This window comes from Brassica rapa, chromosome A03, assembly GCF_000309985.2.
Source record: "Brassica rapa cultivar Chiifu-401-42 chromosome A03, CAAS_Brap_v3.01, whole genome shotgun sequence".
Taxonomy (NCBI): domain Eukaryota; kingdom Viridiplantae; phylum Streptophyta; class Magnoliopsida; order Brassicales; family Brassicaceae; genus Brassica; species Brassica rapa.
Genome location: NC_024797.2, coordinates 18,254,987 through 18,269,086, shown reverse-complemented (window position 1 = coordinate 18,269,086; position 14,100 = coordinate 18,254,987). Strand labels below are relative to the sequence as shown.

Here is a 14,100-nt window from a genome sequence, read left to right as displayed (position 1 = left end):
CTGACCAGTTGGTGCTTGAGCCTGATGATCAGAAGTCTGTCCAGTAGGTGCTTGCGGGGGCCTAAGTGTTTGGAGGAGCTGATTGATTGCTTCCCTTGTTGCTGCAAAGTCCTGCCTCATGTCTGAGACGTCCTGTTTCACCCCAGCAACATCAGAAGTGACACTTTGGAGGGTTGTCTCAAGACCGCCCACACGCATCTCCAGGTCCAGGTTGCGGGCAATACCATTGGGGACGCGTGAAGAAGGCGCATGCTCCCTGAATTGTTCACTGCCCAGTCCGTAAACATATCCCCTCTTACTCTTAGCATTCTGTCAAGAGAAATGGAAAAATATTCAAAACCAAGCAAGAGCAAACAGAAACTAACATAAGGCTATTTGATCAACTCAGGTAACACATGTAATGCAATTGTCAAAACAGAACAGAAGATTAAAAGTGTCTGAGAATAAAAATGTTAAGCTATCATACCTTCAGATAAGCCTTGTTTAACATGAGGCGAGAAGGAGCAGATGATGCACTTGGACTCCCTGGTGATCCTTCAGTGTTAGAGAGCTGTGTGGCTTCCATCTCGGCCTGAGTTACCAGTTCTTCAGCCCGATAGTCCACAAAAGTCCCATCTGGTCGGGAGTGTGTCTCCCTGACAAGGGCAGTGTAGGATGGTGGTTCACCAGAGGCTTGCGTCTGCAAAAAAAAGAAATTAGGAAGACAGATTAGAAAAAAAATTATTTATAGTACAGACATGGAAGATACCATGTTATACGCTATCCTTGCAAAACACCTAGGGCCTGCATTATGCTTGTGGCACCCTTTACCCACAGGATCAGCCTTGCGGCTTTTAGCAGCCTTCTTGCTTTTCTTTTTAGCTTCATCAGTCGCCCAATACTCCAGAAGCAGTGTCCAGTCGCTATCATTGATGTACTTTGGCTTCTTGTGTTGCCTCTTCTTCTTACTAATCCTTTCACCAACGGTTGTCATCGTTTCCTTCTTCCACAGACCGTAGACCAAATCATTAAATTGAGGCTCCCAGTAGAAATTTTGCTACAACAAAAAACAAAACAGTAAGAGGTTTAGAAACAGGAAATAATAACAGTAAGAGATTTAAAAAAAAATGAAATTTTTGATTACCACAAACGTTTGCCACCAGGAATCCTTCCTTTCCTCAGGCACCTTATTCCAACTCTTCCAAGGACCCATGTAGTATCCTTGCCAAGTTGCACGGATGAAAGCATGGATACATGGGTCAATACCAAACCTAAGATGATAACAAACATCAGTAACTGAAACAAGACTATGACAAAATCCTACCTAAAATTTCACAAAACAATCCTAACAGAAACAATCCTAACCAATCAAAGACCCAATTCAAATAACAGAAACAATCAAAGATGAGGAAGTGATCTTACCATAAAGCTCCATTCGGCTTATCAGGATGGAGATGTGGTTGTGAGAGCCTAGCAGGTGAGTTGAGCATCGCATTAAGGGTCATCTGCGGGTAGCTGTTGGAACGAGATGAGGAAGCAGCATGGTTTGGAGCGGCTCCAGTAGCACCAGGAGGCATAGGAGGTGACCCAGCATGGTAAACAGCGGGTCCAGTAGCACCCGGAGGCATAGGAGGAGACGCAGCATGGTAAACAGCGGGTCCAGTAGCACCCGGAGGCATAGGAGGAGACGCAGCTTGTGTTCCAGGTGCTCTTGTTGAGTTCATCTGTAAAAAACCAACAAGAACACATCTTTAGAGTCAAGAAAGAGAGAAAGACAAATCTAAACGAAGAACAGAAAGTAGACAGACAAAACCCCTAATCGAAACAGAAAGTAGACAGACAAAACCCCTAATCGATACTCTAAAATAAACAAAACCCTAGATCGAAACAGAGAGTAGACATGTAACAACCAATCAAACAAGACAGAGAGAAATCGAAACCCTAGATCGAAAACCCTAAAACATTATATCGAATCGAGAATCGAAGGGTTTCATCTCCGAGAAAGGAGAAGAGAAAGAGAGAGGGTTACCATGAGAGGTGGGAGATGGAATCGGAGACGGCGAATTGAATCGGAGACGGCGAGATTGAACCGGAGACGGTGACACAAGAAACGGAGAGGAGAAGAACTGTTCCGTCGCGAGTCGAGAGAGAGAGTTTGTCTTTTTTTCTCTAAGTGTTGAGAAGAAAGAAGAAAACTGAATTATTAAACCCTTTTCTAAAGCCACGAAAAATCAATGGCTAAACCGTGGCACTGAACCGCGAAATTAAAAACAATTGGAGCCAAAACCAAATCAATTGGAGCCAATCCAATTGGTTTACCAAAATTTTGGCATAGCCACGATATAGCCACGCAATTACAGTGGCAATATGTAATATCTCGCGGGAAACCAAAAAAAATTCGAGCCAAACCAATTGGTTTTTTCTATTTTCCTTATAGCCACGAAACAGCCACAAATAAACCGTGGCTCTATCTAAAAACGCGTAACCACAAACACCCAACCCCTAAAGCACAATCCCTAAAACCCAAACTCTTTTCCATCAAACCTTATACCCATACAACAACTACAATTCAAACCCTTCATACATTCATATATTACATTCATATATTTTACATAATATAATTTTTCCAACAATCTCACAACATATTTTACAAACCTTATAACATATTTTACAACCTTACAACATATTTTACAAACCTTATAACATATTTTACAACCTTAAGCATATATTTGACTACTCTGAATCACCGTCTGATTGTACCTCAACATCTGATACATATTCATCGTTTGGAGGATTCACCGGGGCAAGATCATAATCAGAAACATCGTCAACAACATGTGTTTCCACCCGTAACAATGAACTTTCTGCAACTTGGTCACGTCTATCATCCTGCCACGCAGTTAAAGCAATTTCGGACGTTTCTCGGATTCCTCGAGGAATAATTTTTGCGCATGCCCACCAATCATCGGCAGAATGTCGGCGTACCCGTGGATAAGAAATAAAACATGCTTGATCACAATTACCTGGTCATGATACAATAACATCGAAGTTTAAAATTATGGATTTTCATCAAACATTAAATCTCAAGCACATATATATTTCACTTACCAGGTAATACAAAAGGATCATATTTTGCATATTGTCTTCGTGGTGAGACATCAACAAGACCAGATGGATGTATTCTCATACCGCGATTTTCCGTGGTGTCAAACCACGAACATTTAAAAATCATGACCTTCAAGCCAACATCACCATGATACTCCACCATCATAATCTCCTGTATGAGGCCATAGTAGTCTGTCTCATTGGTTCCAGGAACACAAACACCATAATGTTGAGTTTTTCTATTTTGACCGTGGTTATGTGTGTGGAAAGTGTATCCCCGGGTGTGATATATTGGCCAAGACCTATAATTGCGCCTAGGACCTTGTACAAAATCCAACATCCACATAGGAAATGTGTAAAACTGAGTCGCATCATTAATCTGCAGTAGAATAACATTGTTATAAATTACATCATAAAATAAATAAATTGTGGAACTTGATAATATTAAAACAAAAACTCACATAGTCTTTGCACCACTCTGCAAAGTTGGTGTCTTTCGCTTTTTGCATTGCAACTGGAGTAATATCAGGAATACTCCGTGTCATATATTCTTCAAACATCCTGCACACATTTAAAATATTAGTTATGTAACTAGAAATATGTATTTATATTATATTTTCATAATATTAAGGTACCTTTCATATGGAGCAAATGTTTCACAGTTGAGCATCATAAATGTCTGAAGAACGGTGTTATCTTTATCATTTAACCAACCAGTTGAGCATTGACCACTGATTCTCCCTTCGTGGTAAAACAAAGGTGGTACATCCGGATAATTGTATGAGAAACGAATATCATTTGGACCTTCTGGAATGCTCATGATCTCAGGATGACCAAAATAATTTGAGGATGCTCTTGAAATCTCCTCGTTTATCCATTGTGCAACTATCGAACCCGCAATGCGTGCTTTGTTTCTGACCATCTTCTTCAAATGGTACATGTATCTTTCAAATACATACATCCACCTAAAATGGACGGGCCCACCTAAGGCTACCTCATCTGGAAGGTGCACAAGAAGATGTTGCATAACATCGAAGAACGATGGAGGAAAAATCTTTTCCAAGTTACAAAGCTTCACACCGATATTTGCCTTTAAAAGACCAATATCTGATTCTTTCAAAATCCTCGAAGAGATATCTCGGAAAAAGAGGGCAATATCTGTAAACAAAACATTAAAGTTATAACATCAATCATAGTAATTATTAAGATAATATAAAAATAAATACCTCTAATTGCCGTATGAACATTTTTTGGAAGAAGTTCCGCGAATGCAAATGGATAGAGTCGTTGCATAATGACATGACAATCATGACTTTTCAGTCCATGTAGCTTTAAATTGCTTTCGTCAATACATCGACTAAATTTGGAGGAATATCCATCGGGGAATTTTATATCATTTTTCAGCCACAGAAGGAATTCTCGCTTAGCCGCATTTGACAGCCTGAATATTGGCACGGGCATCGTTCCATCCTCTTTCATCTCTAAATCACGCCTTTTGCATAGACCTGGAAGATCCAATCTGCTTTTGACGTTGTCTTTTGTCTTTCCAGGAGCATTTAACAATGTGTTCGTGAGGTTATCGAAGAAGTTTTTCTCAATGTGCATGAAATCAAGGTTATGCCGAAGAAGATGAGTTTCCCAATACGGCAACTCCCAGAAAATACTCTTCTTAACCCAATTGTGAGTAACTCCGTATTCAGATATTGTCTTGGATGGATTATCATGTCCATTCCCTCCACATTCAACGGACTTTGATAAACCTTTTATATTATTTATCCTCTCACGCAATATTTCTTCTCCCGTCAACCATGGTGGAGGAGGATCCACAACTGTTTTTCCCCGTGTAAATGCTTGAGTGTTTCTCCTGTAAGGATGATCTTCATCTAAAAATCTTCTGTGGCAATCAAACCAACTATGTTTCCGTCCATTACGTAACCAGAACGCACCTGTCTCATCTTGACAATATGGACACGATAACCGACCATGTGTCGTCCAACCTGAAAGCATCCCATACGCTGGAAAATCGCTTATCGTCCACATCAACACTGCTCGCATTATGAATCTTTCTTTCCTTGAAATATCATATGCCTCCACTCCATCTTTCCATAAACTCTGTAACTCTTCAATCAGCGGCTGAAGGTAAATATCTAAGCTTTTTCTTGGATGTTTGGGTCCGGGAATTAGCACCGAAAGGTATAAGAATTCTCTTTTCATACACATTCCCGGAGGCAAATTGTATGGAGTTACAATAACTGGCCAAAGGGAATGTGCTTCGCCATTCATACCAATCGGATTAAACCCATCCGTTGATAAGCATAGATAAATGTTTCGGCTTTCAGCAGCAAATCCAGGATATAACTCACCGAAGTGTTTCCACGCTATGGCATCAGATGGATGATGTATTTCTCCTTCCGGAGTTACATGTTCCTTATGCCACCGCATATTGGAAGCTGTCGCCTCAAGTTGGTATAGACGTTTAAGACGATCTGCTATTGGGAGGTAAAACATTCTCTGTTTCGGTTTGTTTTTACCTTTTCCGTTCTTCGGGTAGTAGCGATCTTCTCCACAAAACCGACAACTGACCAACTTCGCATCGTCTCCCTTCCAAAATAACATACAGTTCTTCACACATACGTCAATCTTCTGTAAGGGTAACCCAAGCGACCGTGTCAGTTTCTTTGTCTCGTAATATGTTGCTGGAGCTTTATTTGGCTGCGGAAGTATGTTTTTAAATACTTCAGATATCTCATCTACACAAGCTTCTGGTAGATTATAATCTGTCTTCACTTTCATCATCCGCGAAGCAAGAGACAACTGAGAAATTCCTTCTGCACATCCTTCGTAGAGAGGTTGAGTTGCTGCTTCAAATGCTTCAAAAACACTATCATGATAGGGTTGTGCCATGTCTGTCTCTTCTATAGCTTCCGGCATGTAAGCTGGCGCAATGTCTGCGGGTACCTCTGGAATATTCAGGTGGTGATCTTCATAAGCATTCCAAATAGGAGTCTCTAACATTTCTTCTTCACCCGTCGAATGATTCGCCCCAGAACTCTCACCAAGATCGTTGAATTTCTCTCCATGACTCGTCCAAAAATAATAATTTCCCTTGAAACCGTACAAGAATAGATGTCGTGCGACAACTCTTGCTTCACGTTGCTTCACATTTTTGCATCGAGCACACGGACACAACAAAGTTTCTCTTTCTTTGTAATCTTCTTGATTACACGCAAATTGAATAAATGCATCAACACCTCCAAGAAATATTTCAGAAACCTGATTACTCTCAGGATCAATTCTTTGATCCATCCATTCTCTAGATTGAAAGTAGAAAGACATTTTGTTCTGAAAATTTGAGAGAAGAACAAAAGTTCTAAATGTCACGGTTATGAAGCGTATATATGATACGACATAGCCACGACCAGGCCACGAAATTTTCGTGGCTCTCTTAAAATATCATTGCCAAACGAATATTTCTCTGCCATAACCAGAATAAAGACTCAAAAAGCATGTATAGCCACGAAACAGCCATGAAACAACCGTGGCTAGATCCCATTTCGTCAAACGATTGGACGTAACACTTCCTTTTTGATGTCGGCACAAAAAAACAAAATGGTGCCACGTTTTATTAGTGGCAAATTCGTGGCTAATTTATACAGCCACGAAAATTTCGTAGCGGTTCCGTGGCTTTTAGTTGCCACGCTTTGTTTCGTGACTGGGTCGTGGCTTTCTTAATTTTACCGTGGCTTTTTACGTCTCGTGGCTTTTACGTGGCGGTATCGTGGCTTCTTTTAAATAGCCACGGTTTTTAAGTGGCACTACAGTGGCTATGCGATAGATTTTTACTAGTGTGGATGAATTCGATAATGAAACGATCGATGAAAGTGAAATGATCACTGTTTTATTGTGTTAACATATTGTCTGTCATCAATGACTGCGAAGGGATGATGAGATCAAATATCAATATCCTAACATGTTTGATAAATAATCAATTGATCAATCCGACGAATGAAAATCCAGCTGGAAAGTTTGCAAAAATGTATCTTTGAGGACAAATGATGACGAATATACAAGTGGAACGCACGCCTAACCCAAAGAATTCCAATTTTCTATATATATAAGCTGATTAATTAATCTGACTCACATTAAACTATCTTTACTTTTTTATTACGTCACACAATCACATAAAACCGAATCCACTAGGTTGTTGGCCCGAGTGTCCGAATCCGTTTACCGGATCAACACTGGATCCCTGATCATAAGACAACACGCCCGAGTTCTTAAACCGAGGAATCACCTCAGCTTGTTCATGCATCTTATTGCCTTCTTCGCTTGTCTTCACACCAAGGTCGCCGTAACGGACACTTGGAACGTTATGACGCAATCTGAGTTCGGGAACCGAGTTGTGTCCAGTAGAATTCACCCAGTCAAAGCTTGGCTCCCTGACTAAATTAAGAAACCCGGTTTTATCTTCGAAAACGTCATCGTATTGATGAGACGAATATGACGTCGACGAACCATTATGGCTGTATTCTCTGGTCATTAAATTACTATTGTAAACATCCTTTTGTGCGCTTGATTGCTTCTTGTATATTCGGCATAAAACCCAATCATCAAGCTGGATAGAAAGAAAATGATCATTATATATCATTTGGAATAAACAAAATTTATATACCTTTATTTAGTTTAGACTTTAGAGGTTACCTTGGTGCTTCCATTTCTACGAGAGGGTTCGATGAGACGGTACTCATGCATGATCCAATTAGTCTTGGTCCCTTTTGGTGCTTTTCCAACGTAAAACACCAAAGCTTTCTTGACACCTACTCTTCTTCCCTCCGTTGATATAACCTTATCCGTTCCGGTGGCTTTCCAGTAGCCCGACCCGGCACACCGGTTAGGTCTCGACCCGTTTGGATACTTCCTATCTCTCGGGCTGAAGAAATACCAGTCTTTTTCCCCGAATAGCGCCTTACCTGCAAAAACCAAACAACACACGTACATAAGTTACAATGATCATATCTAGTTTTAACATAACCGGGGTGGGTTTGGGTAACGTACTTGGTAAAATCCACGCGTCGAATTTGTATAGATCGATCTCGGCGATGAGCTGAAGAGAGAAGTCGTGACCGGCTGCTTTCCGGCATAGATATTCAACCATCAGCTCTTCGTCCGTTGGGTAAAACCGGAAACCCGGTGGTAAGCTTAGTTGGGTTAACGGGTCAAGTTCTTGGATACCCATTTGATATTTCGTTGAACTTTCTTCTTTTATGTTTTGAGTATTTTCACATTTAGAGGTATGAAGCTCTGCTACTTGTGTGTGCGTTTGTATATATAGAGGGAGAGAGATTACTACATCGCCGTTCGATTTTCGTTAACGTGCAGACACAAGATGGGTCCCACTTTGAGTTTATCATGACAAATGGATCAGTTACAGCGTCGTGATTTATGGGATCATTTGGGTTCGTTGAACATATGCAAGAAAGTTGATTATAGTATTAAGGGAAAATTCCTTAAAAATACACAGACTAATTTTCATTTGCTAATAAAATACACAAACTATTTTGACTTCCCGTTTAATACACGAATTAATTTCCGTTGCCTATTAAATACACAAACTTTCGAAATTCGCAGGTTTTACACATAGTTTTAGACGGCGTTATCTATATTTAACGGAGGTGAAGACGATGTTAGTGTTTAATTAAACATGTGCTTAATTTATGAAAATAAAATTCCTTAAAAATACACGAACTTATTTGTATTGTTAATAAAATACACGAACTAATTTTCATTTGTTAATAAAATACACGAACTATTTTGGATCCCCATTTAATACACGAACTAATTTTTGCTTCTCATTTAATACACAAACTTTTAAAATTTTCAGATTTTATACATCGATTTAGACGACGTCAACTATGTTTAACATGATTTAGTGGATGTCAACTATGTTTAGCAAAAGTGAAGTAGATGTTAGTGTTTAGTTAAACATGTGGTTAAACTGCGAAAGACAATTTTTTAAAAAATCCTTCTGATAGATTATATTGGTAGTTTTCTTCTTCATTACACTTGCATAGTGTAAGTTAATCTTGATTGACGAAAAACAAGAATCAAAAACTAATTCCAAAATCAGAAACTCGTTTAAAATTACCTAGTTTTCTTCGTCATTTTTCATGACATGGAAATCAACTCCACTTTGAAGCAATATAAAATGAAATCAAAGCGAAGAAGAAGAAAAGGAACATAGTTTGATGAGTAAAAGAGGTTGAAATAGATTAGGGTGTCAAACTTGAATTGATGCTAGCTTGAATATAAGGATCAATCGATTCGAGTGGTTTTGGTTGAGGGTGAGCGTGCTTTTCACATTTTAACCATACTTTTAGTTAAAACTAAAGTCATTTCTGTTAAACGTAGTTGACGTCGTTTAAATCGATGTGTAAAATCTACAAATTTTAAAAGTTTATGTATTAAATGGGAAACAAAAATTAGTTCGTGTATTAAATGGGGATCCAAAATAGTTTGTGTATTTTATTAACAAATGAAAATTAGTTCGTGTATTTTTAAGGAATTTTCTTTTCATAAATTAAACACATGTTTAATTAAACATTAACGTCGTCTTTACTTCCGTTAAACTTAGTTAACGCCGTCTAAAACGATGTGTAAAACCTGCGAATTTCAAAAGTTTGTGTATTTAATAGACAACAGAAATTAGTTTGTGTATTAAACGGGAATCCAAAATAGTTCGTGTATTTTATTAGCAAATGAAAATTAGTCTGTGTATTTTTAAGGAATTTTCCCTAGTATTAATTAATTATTTAATTTAATATTGTGTGTCCGAATTGCATCGAATGATATTTACTGTTTACCTAAAGTGTCTTCTCTTCTTTTTGTCAAAGTTTTCCCAAATGTTAGGGAATTAATATCCACACAAACTCCACGATATTTTGTACGTTGAAAGCAAAACTAGGTTATTGTTCAAGACTCGTGATTAATTCCTGCAATTTACGGGATACATTTATATGAAATAACAAAACACGAAAAGTATATAAATAATATTCTGAAAACGAACAGAATATTCCTTCTTTTTTTCTAATGGGTATGTGCCAAATTGTTTTTTTGGGTCAAAGAAGAAAATACACGTAATTTGAAGATTCATATGTATATATATATATATATATATATATATATATATATCCCTTTGTCAAAGGAAAAAAAATACTTTAAGGTTGTATGTTAAGGTTTTCTTTTCAGCAAATTAAGTGGTTTTTGTTTCCTGATTTTCTCATCATATATGTATGTGCATGTGGGAGTTGAAAAGAACAATTAATGATCCACCAAATGATAAAGAGAGGGTTGGTCAAATGATAAAGAGAGGGTTGGTCAAAATTGTTCTTCTCTTTTTCGCGATGAAGTCATGCATAATATATCATCATAATGTGGATCATTATGTTAAGACCAAAAAAAAAAAATCATAATGTGTACTCCCAGTCCCGGAAAATTAGGTCACAAGAACAAATCGCATAAACTAATTTTCTTATTATGACGTGGATCACAAGATGACATACTGTAGATTACAACCTTTTACCTACATGTGCGTGTTTAATAATGGTTGGTGAATAACACAACGACCGAATTTACATTTGCATCTCTTCTACTTTCTGTAGATACATATCCATTTTCAAAGCCCATTAAAAGCTCGGCCCATATTTTAAATTACGAAACGTTGCCGTTCGCTCGTGAAACAAGTTGTCTCTTCTTCGGTACTAAAACCCTAAAAGATATTTTGAATCTTTCATCGTCGTCGTCATCTTGCAATGGGGAAGAAGCGAAAGCACAGCGAGACTGAATCGGCGGCACCACCGAAGAAAGACGATTCTGCTCCGGAGAGACCCAAAAGAACTCTACTGGGCTGGAAAGATAAAACCCAAGATGCAGAGGAACCTAAACCAGCGCCTGAGTTCAGGAACAAAGAGAAGGTTCTCGTCACTTGCTCACGTCGTATCAGTTTCAGGTATCGGCATCTGATGCTGAACATTGTGTCGCTTCTACCTCACTGTAAGAAAGATAGTAAGGTCGAAGCTAAGAGCAGTAAAGGCGCTACTCTTAATGAGCTTGTTGAGCTTAAAGGGTCTTCTTCCTGCTTGTTCTTCGAGGTAAAGATTCAATCTTTTCTCTTGTTCAGAGTTGTTTCCTTTGTCTCTCTGCTCTTAAGGAGATTGTGGAGTTAAAGGGTTTTTGTTCTTGCTTGTTTTTTGAGGTAAAGGTTCCATCTTTGTCTGGTTCAAAGTGGTTTCCTTTGTGCCTCTGCTCTTAGTAAACTGTAAAGTCAACGTCTTTGTTGATTTCTTTCAATAAACTGAGGTTGAGTTTTGTTTGTTGTTGTTGTGTTCAGTGTAGGAAGCATAAAGATCTTTACATGTGGATGGTTAAGTCTCCTAGTGGACCCTCTGTTAAGTTCTTGGTTAATGCTGGTACTTTCTCTACTCCCTAGTGTTGTTCTATGGTGGAGCTAATCATTGTTTAGCTTATATGGTTCTTTAATTTTTCTGTATGGTGTTTAGTGCACACAATGGAGGAGCTGAAACTAACTGGAAACCATCTGAAAGGGTCACGCCCACTCTTGACATTCTCATCCAATTTCGATAAAGATGTACATTGGAAGCTTTTGAAAGAGATGTTAACACAGGTCATTATCCAACACCCCTTATGTTATTGCCTCTGGTTAGTTTTGTTTTATACCTCATGCTGATTAGTATTCTCCTTGCAGGTGTTTGGAATCCCCAAGGAACATAGAAAGTCTAAACCTTACCATGACCACGTGTTTGCTTTCTCCATTGTTGACGACCATATATGGTTCCGTAATTACCAGGTTTGGTTGAACTTTTAGTATCTTTGGGATTACACATTACTTCAGTTTGGTTTAACTTAGTTAATGTCTGTTTGCAGATCTCGGTACCTCATAACGAGGCAGACAAGGTTGCAAGAGGTGGTCTGGATAAAATGACTCTTGTAGAGGTCTGTCTGGCTATAACTGTTAGTAACAATGAATTTTTATGTTTCTGATTAGTTAGTATTGATTGAAGTATAAAACTGGATGACAGGTTGGTCCAAGGTTTTGTTTAAATCCGATTAAGATATTCGGAGGCAGCTTTGGAGGTCCAACACTTTATGAGAACCCATTCTACGTCTCTCCAAACCAGGTACTGATTAGTTCTCTATTCAGCTTTGATGAGAACACGTTTGCTGCTGATGTGTATAATCAATTAATCATATGTTTATTTTCGATTTTGTTCCTTAAGATCCGAGCGTTGGAGAAAAGAAATAAAGCTGGGAAGTTTGCTAAGAAGATCAAAGCAAAAACGAGGAAGAAGATGCATGAGATCTCGAACCCATTGGAGCCTGATGAGTTTGCTGACATGTGGAAGGATGATGAATGAATGTTGGAGCTAGTTTTTGTTGTTGTAAACTTCCAAATTCATAAATCATCAACGCTTTTTTTGTATTAACGGCTCTTGACTCTGTTTTCTTCTCGTATCAATCAAATTTAAGAGAATTTTGTTTTCCATTTGCATTCTTCTTCACACATCTTGTCTGCAGCTAATGAATACCATGTCTTGAAGCAAATTTCACACATTTTGTAATGTTGGATTACTCAACTTACCGTGAAGATTTTATTAAACCAAAATATTGATATCTTGTGGTGATTTTGTTAAACTTTTGTGTTTCCATGGACCTGAACCTCACCCCCAGCCAATTCCTTCTCCAAAGCCACTGCCTCCACTAGAGCCAGTTTCTTCTCCAAATCCAATGCCATACCATTGCATCTTCTACATCCCCTGCCAACACCATACCCCATAGAACTGTGTGGTCAGGATCGTCTACTTGACTAGCCATGATCTGCAGTTTATATTCAGGCTATTCTATGCGATCAGGCTTTTCTTAAGAATCAGGTTCTAATGGCTCACTCCACATGGACTGCAGTTTATGATCACGCTCTTATAGGATGTGAGACTTTTACATTGAAGAACACAACACACATCCGTAAACGCAAATTACCTCACTGATAATATTAATACCATAAACATAGCATGACAGAGAGAGTAAGAGGCCTTTTTGATAACAACAAACTGTATATTCAGCAACTTCAAGTATTCAAAACCTTATTTGCCAACAAGAAACTGCATCCTTTGGAACAAACAGAATGTTACCACCATACATCTAAAAGAAACAAAAAACTCAAACTGATGGCACTTGGGTAGATTCAGACACTACCATCACCATCACCACCACCACCTTGGGACTCAGCAGCTCTCATACCTTCAGCCAAAGCACGTGCCCTGTTCTGAGTTTGTCTCTCTACAGCAACCATGTACAAACCTAATCCAATCATATATGATTAGCTAACAATGGTGTAAACAAAAACATACGAAAGTGGGTGGAGATAAGATCATCACCGATCGCACTCCCGAGTGCACATCCCCATAGAATCCTCATTGACCACTTATCGCTGATCACTCCTCTCGATCCCATCATTACTTCCCCGTCAAAGCTTGTAGCTTTACCACTAAAAACGCAAACTTTATGACTCAAAAACATCAAAAGTAACAATTTTTCAGGTTGCATCTGCGTTGACGAGTACACTAGAGTCCTAAAGGCTTCTTCTTTGGGATCGGATAACAACCATATCCTATCTATCTAGCTACCCTTGTCGTTAACGAAGCAACAAGAGGAATGAATCAAAGCCGTGGGAGTGCTCGAAACGTAGATCGAAGAACTGTTTAGATAAACGAAATGGATGAGAATAGTAGTAGAGTAAGAGAGCTTACCAGAATACGTCGGCGACCGAAAGAGTGAGAACGGAGAAGACAATGATTGACGGTGGGAGGAAGAAGAAGAAACGACGACGGAAAATGAAACAGAAGGGGCTAATTTGATAAGAGTAAAACTATAGAGGATTAGTCCACAATAAATAAAATATAAAGGACTGCATACATATTATGATATGTATCCTCAAACTTTAGA

General features: G+C 38.6%; 4 protein-coding genes across 5 annotated transcripts; 1 reads left to right on the top strand and 3 right to left on the bottom strand.

Moving 5' to 3' along the window:
• Nucleotides 1-2,539: 2,539 nt before the first annotated feature.
• Nucleotides 2,540-6,939, bottom strand: LOC117132503. The gene is made up of 5 exons (XM_033286817.1): nt 4,311-6,939; nt 3,720-4,242; nt 3,546-3,645; nt 3,088-3,463; nt 2,540-3,002 (listed from the first exon to the last, which is right to left on the bottom strand). The coding sequence occupies exons 1-5, from the start codon at nt 6,418-6,420 to the stop codon at nt 2,713-2,715; spliced, it is 3,399 nt and encodes a 1,132-aa protein (XP_033142708.1). The 5' UTR covers nt 6,421-6,939; the 3' UTR covers nt 2,540-2,712.
• Nucleotides 6,940-7,073: 134 nt separating this feature from the next.
• LOC103859625 (NAC domain-containing protein 55) lies at nt 7,074-8,526 on the bottom strand. The gene is made up of 3 exons (XM_009137197.3): nt 8,140-8,526; nt 7,786-8,054; nt 7,074-7,699 (listed from the first exon to the last, which is right to left on the bottom strand). Exons 1-3 carry the CDS (start codon nt 8,318-8,320, stop codon nt 7,262-7,264), a joined length of 888 nt encoding a protein of 295 aa, XP_009135445.1. The 5' UTR covers nt 8,321-8,526; the 3' UTR covers nt 7,074-7,261.
• A 2,326-nt stretch (nt 8,527-10,852) lies between these two features.
• LOC103859624 (ribosome biogenesis protein BRX1 homolog 1) lies at nt 10,853-12,649 on the top strand. The gene is made up of 7 exons (XM_009137195.3): nt 10,853-11,231; nt 11,471-11,549; nt 11,640-11,764; nt 11,846-11,947; nt 12,025-12,093; nt 12,180-12,278; nt 12,378-12,649. Exons 1-7 carry the CDS (start codon nt 10,893-10,895, stop codon nt 12,513-12,515), a joined length of 951 nt encoding a protein of 316 aa, XP_009135443.1. The 5' UTR covers nt 10,853-10,892; the 3' UTR covers nt 12,516-12,649.
• Nucleotides 12,650-13,150: 501 nt separating this feature from the next.
• Nucleotides 13,151-14,041, bottom strand: LOC103859623. 2 transcript variants are annotated; one of them, XM_009137193.2, is made up of 3 exons: nt 13,905-14,041; nt 13,533-13,642; nt 13,151-13,455 (listed from the first exon to the last, which is right to left on the bottom strand). In XM_009137193.2, exons 2-3 carry the CDS (start codon nt 13,609-13,611, stop codon nt 13,340-13,342), a joined length of 195 nt encoding a protein of 64 aa, XP_009135441.1. In that variant the 5' UTR covers nt 13,612-13,642; nt 13,905-14,041; the 3' UTR covers nt 13,151-13,339. The 2 variants fall into 2 exon arrangements, with proteins under 2 accessions (XP_009135441.1, XP_009135442.1); XM_009137194.3 differs by having other exon boundaries at nt 13,533-13,634; nt 13,905-14,040.
• Nucleotides 14,042-14,100: the final 59 nt, after the last annotated feature.

What these genes read in the sequence shown, in the direction of transcription:
- LOC117132503 (XM_033286817.1), bottom strand. Translation starts at nt 6,420, where the DNA reads ATGTCTTTCTACTTTCAATCTAGAGAATGGATGGATCAAAGAATTGAT. An exon ending in TGTTCATACGGCAATTAGAG is followed by an intron (nt 4,243 to 4,310) that starts GTATTTATTTTT and finishes TTTTGTTTACAG; the next exon opens with ATATTGCCCTCTTTTTCCGA. An exon ending in CAGAGTGGTGCAAAGACTAT is followed by an intron (nt 3,464 to 3,545) that starts GTGAGTTTTTGT and finishes ATTCTACTGCAG; the next exon opens with ATTAATGATGCGACTCAGTT.
- LOC103859625 (XM_009137197.3), bottom strand. Translation starts at nt 8,320, where the DNA reads ATGGGTATCCAAGAACTTGACCCGTTAACCCAACTAAGCTTACCACCG. An exon ending in CGACGCGTGGATTTTACCAA is followed by an intron (nt 8,055 to 8,139) that starts GTACGTTACCCA and finishes TGGTTTTTGCAG; the next exon opens with GTAAGGCGCTATTCGGGGAA. An exon ending in GTAGAAATGGAAGCACCAAG is followed by an intron (nt 7,700 to 7,785) that starts GTAACCTCTAAA and finishes CTTTCTATCCAG; the next exon opens with CTTGATGATTGGGTTTTATG.
- LOC103859624 (XM_009137195.3), top strand. Translation starts at nt 10,893, where the DNA reads ATGGGGAAGAAGCGAAAGCACAGCGAGACTGAATCGGCGGCACCACCG. An exon ending in TAAGTTCTTGGTTAATGCTG is followed by an intron (nt 11,550 to 11,639) that starts GTACTTTCTCTA and finishes TATGGTGTTTAG; the next exon opens with TGCACACAATGGAGGAGCTG. An exon ending in TCTACGTCTCTCCAAACCAG is followed by an intron (nt 12,279 to 12,377) that starts GTACTGATTAGT and finishes TTGTTCCTTAAG; the next exon opens with ATCCGAGCGTTGGAGAAAAG.
- LOC103859623 (XM_009137193.2), bottom strand. Translation starts at nt 13,611, where the DNA reads ATGATGGGATCGAGAGGAGTGATCAGCGATAAGTGGTCAATGAGGATT. An exon ending in TGCACTCGGGAGTGCGATCG is followed by an intron (nt 13,456 to 13,532) that starts GTGATGATCTTA and finishes TGATTGGATTAG; the next exon opens with GTTTGTACATGGTTGCTGTA.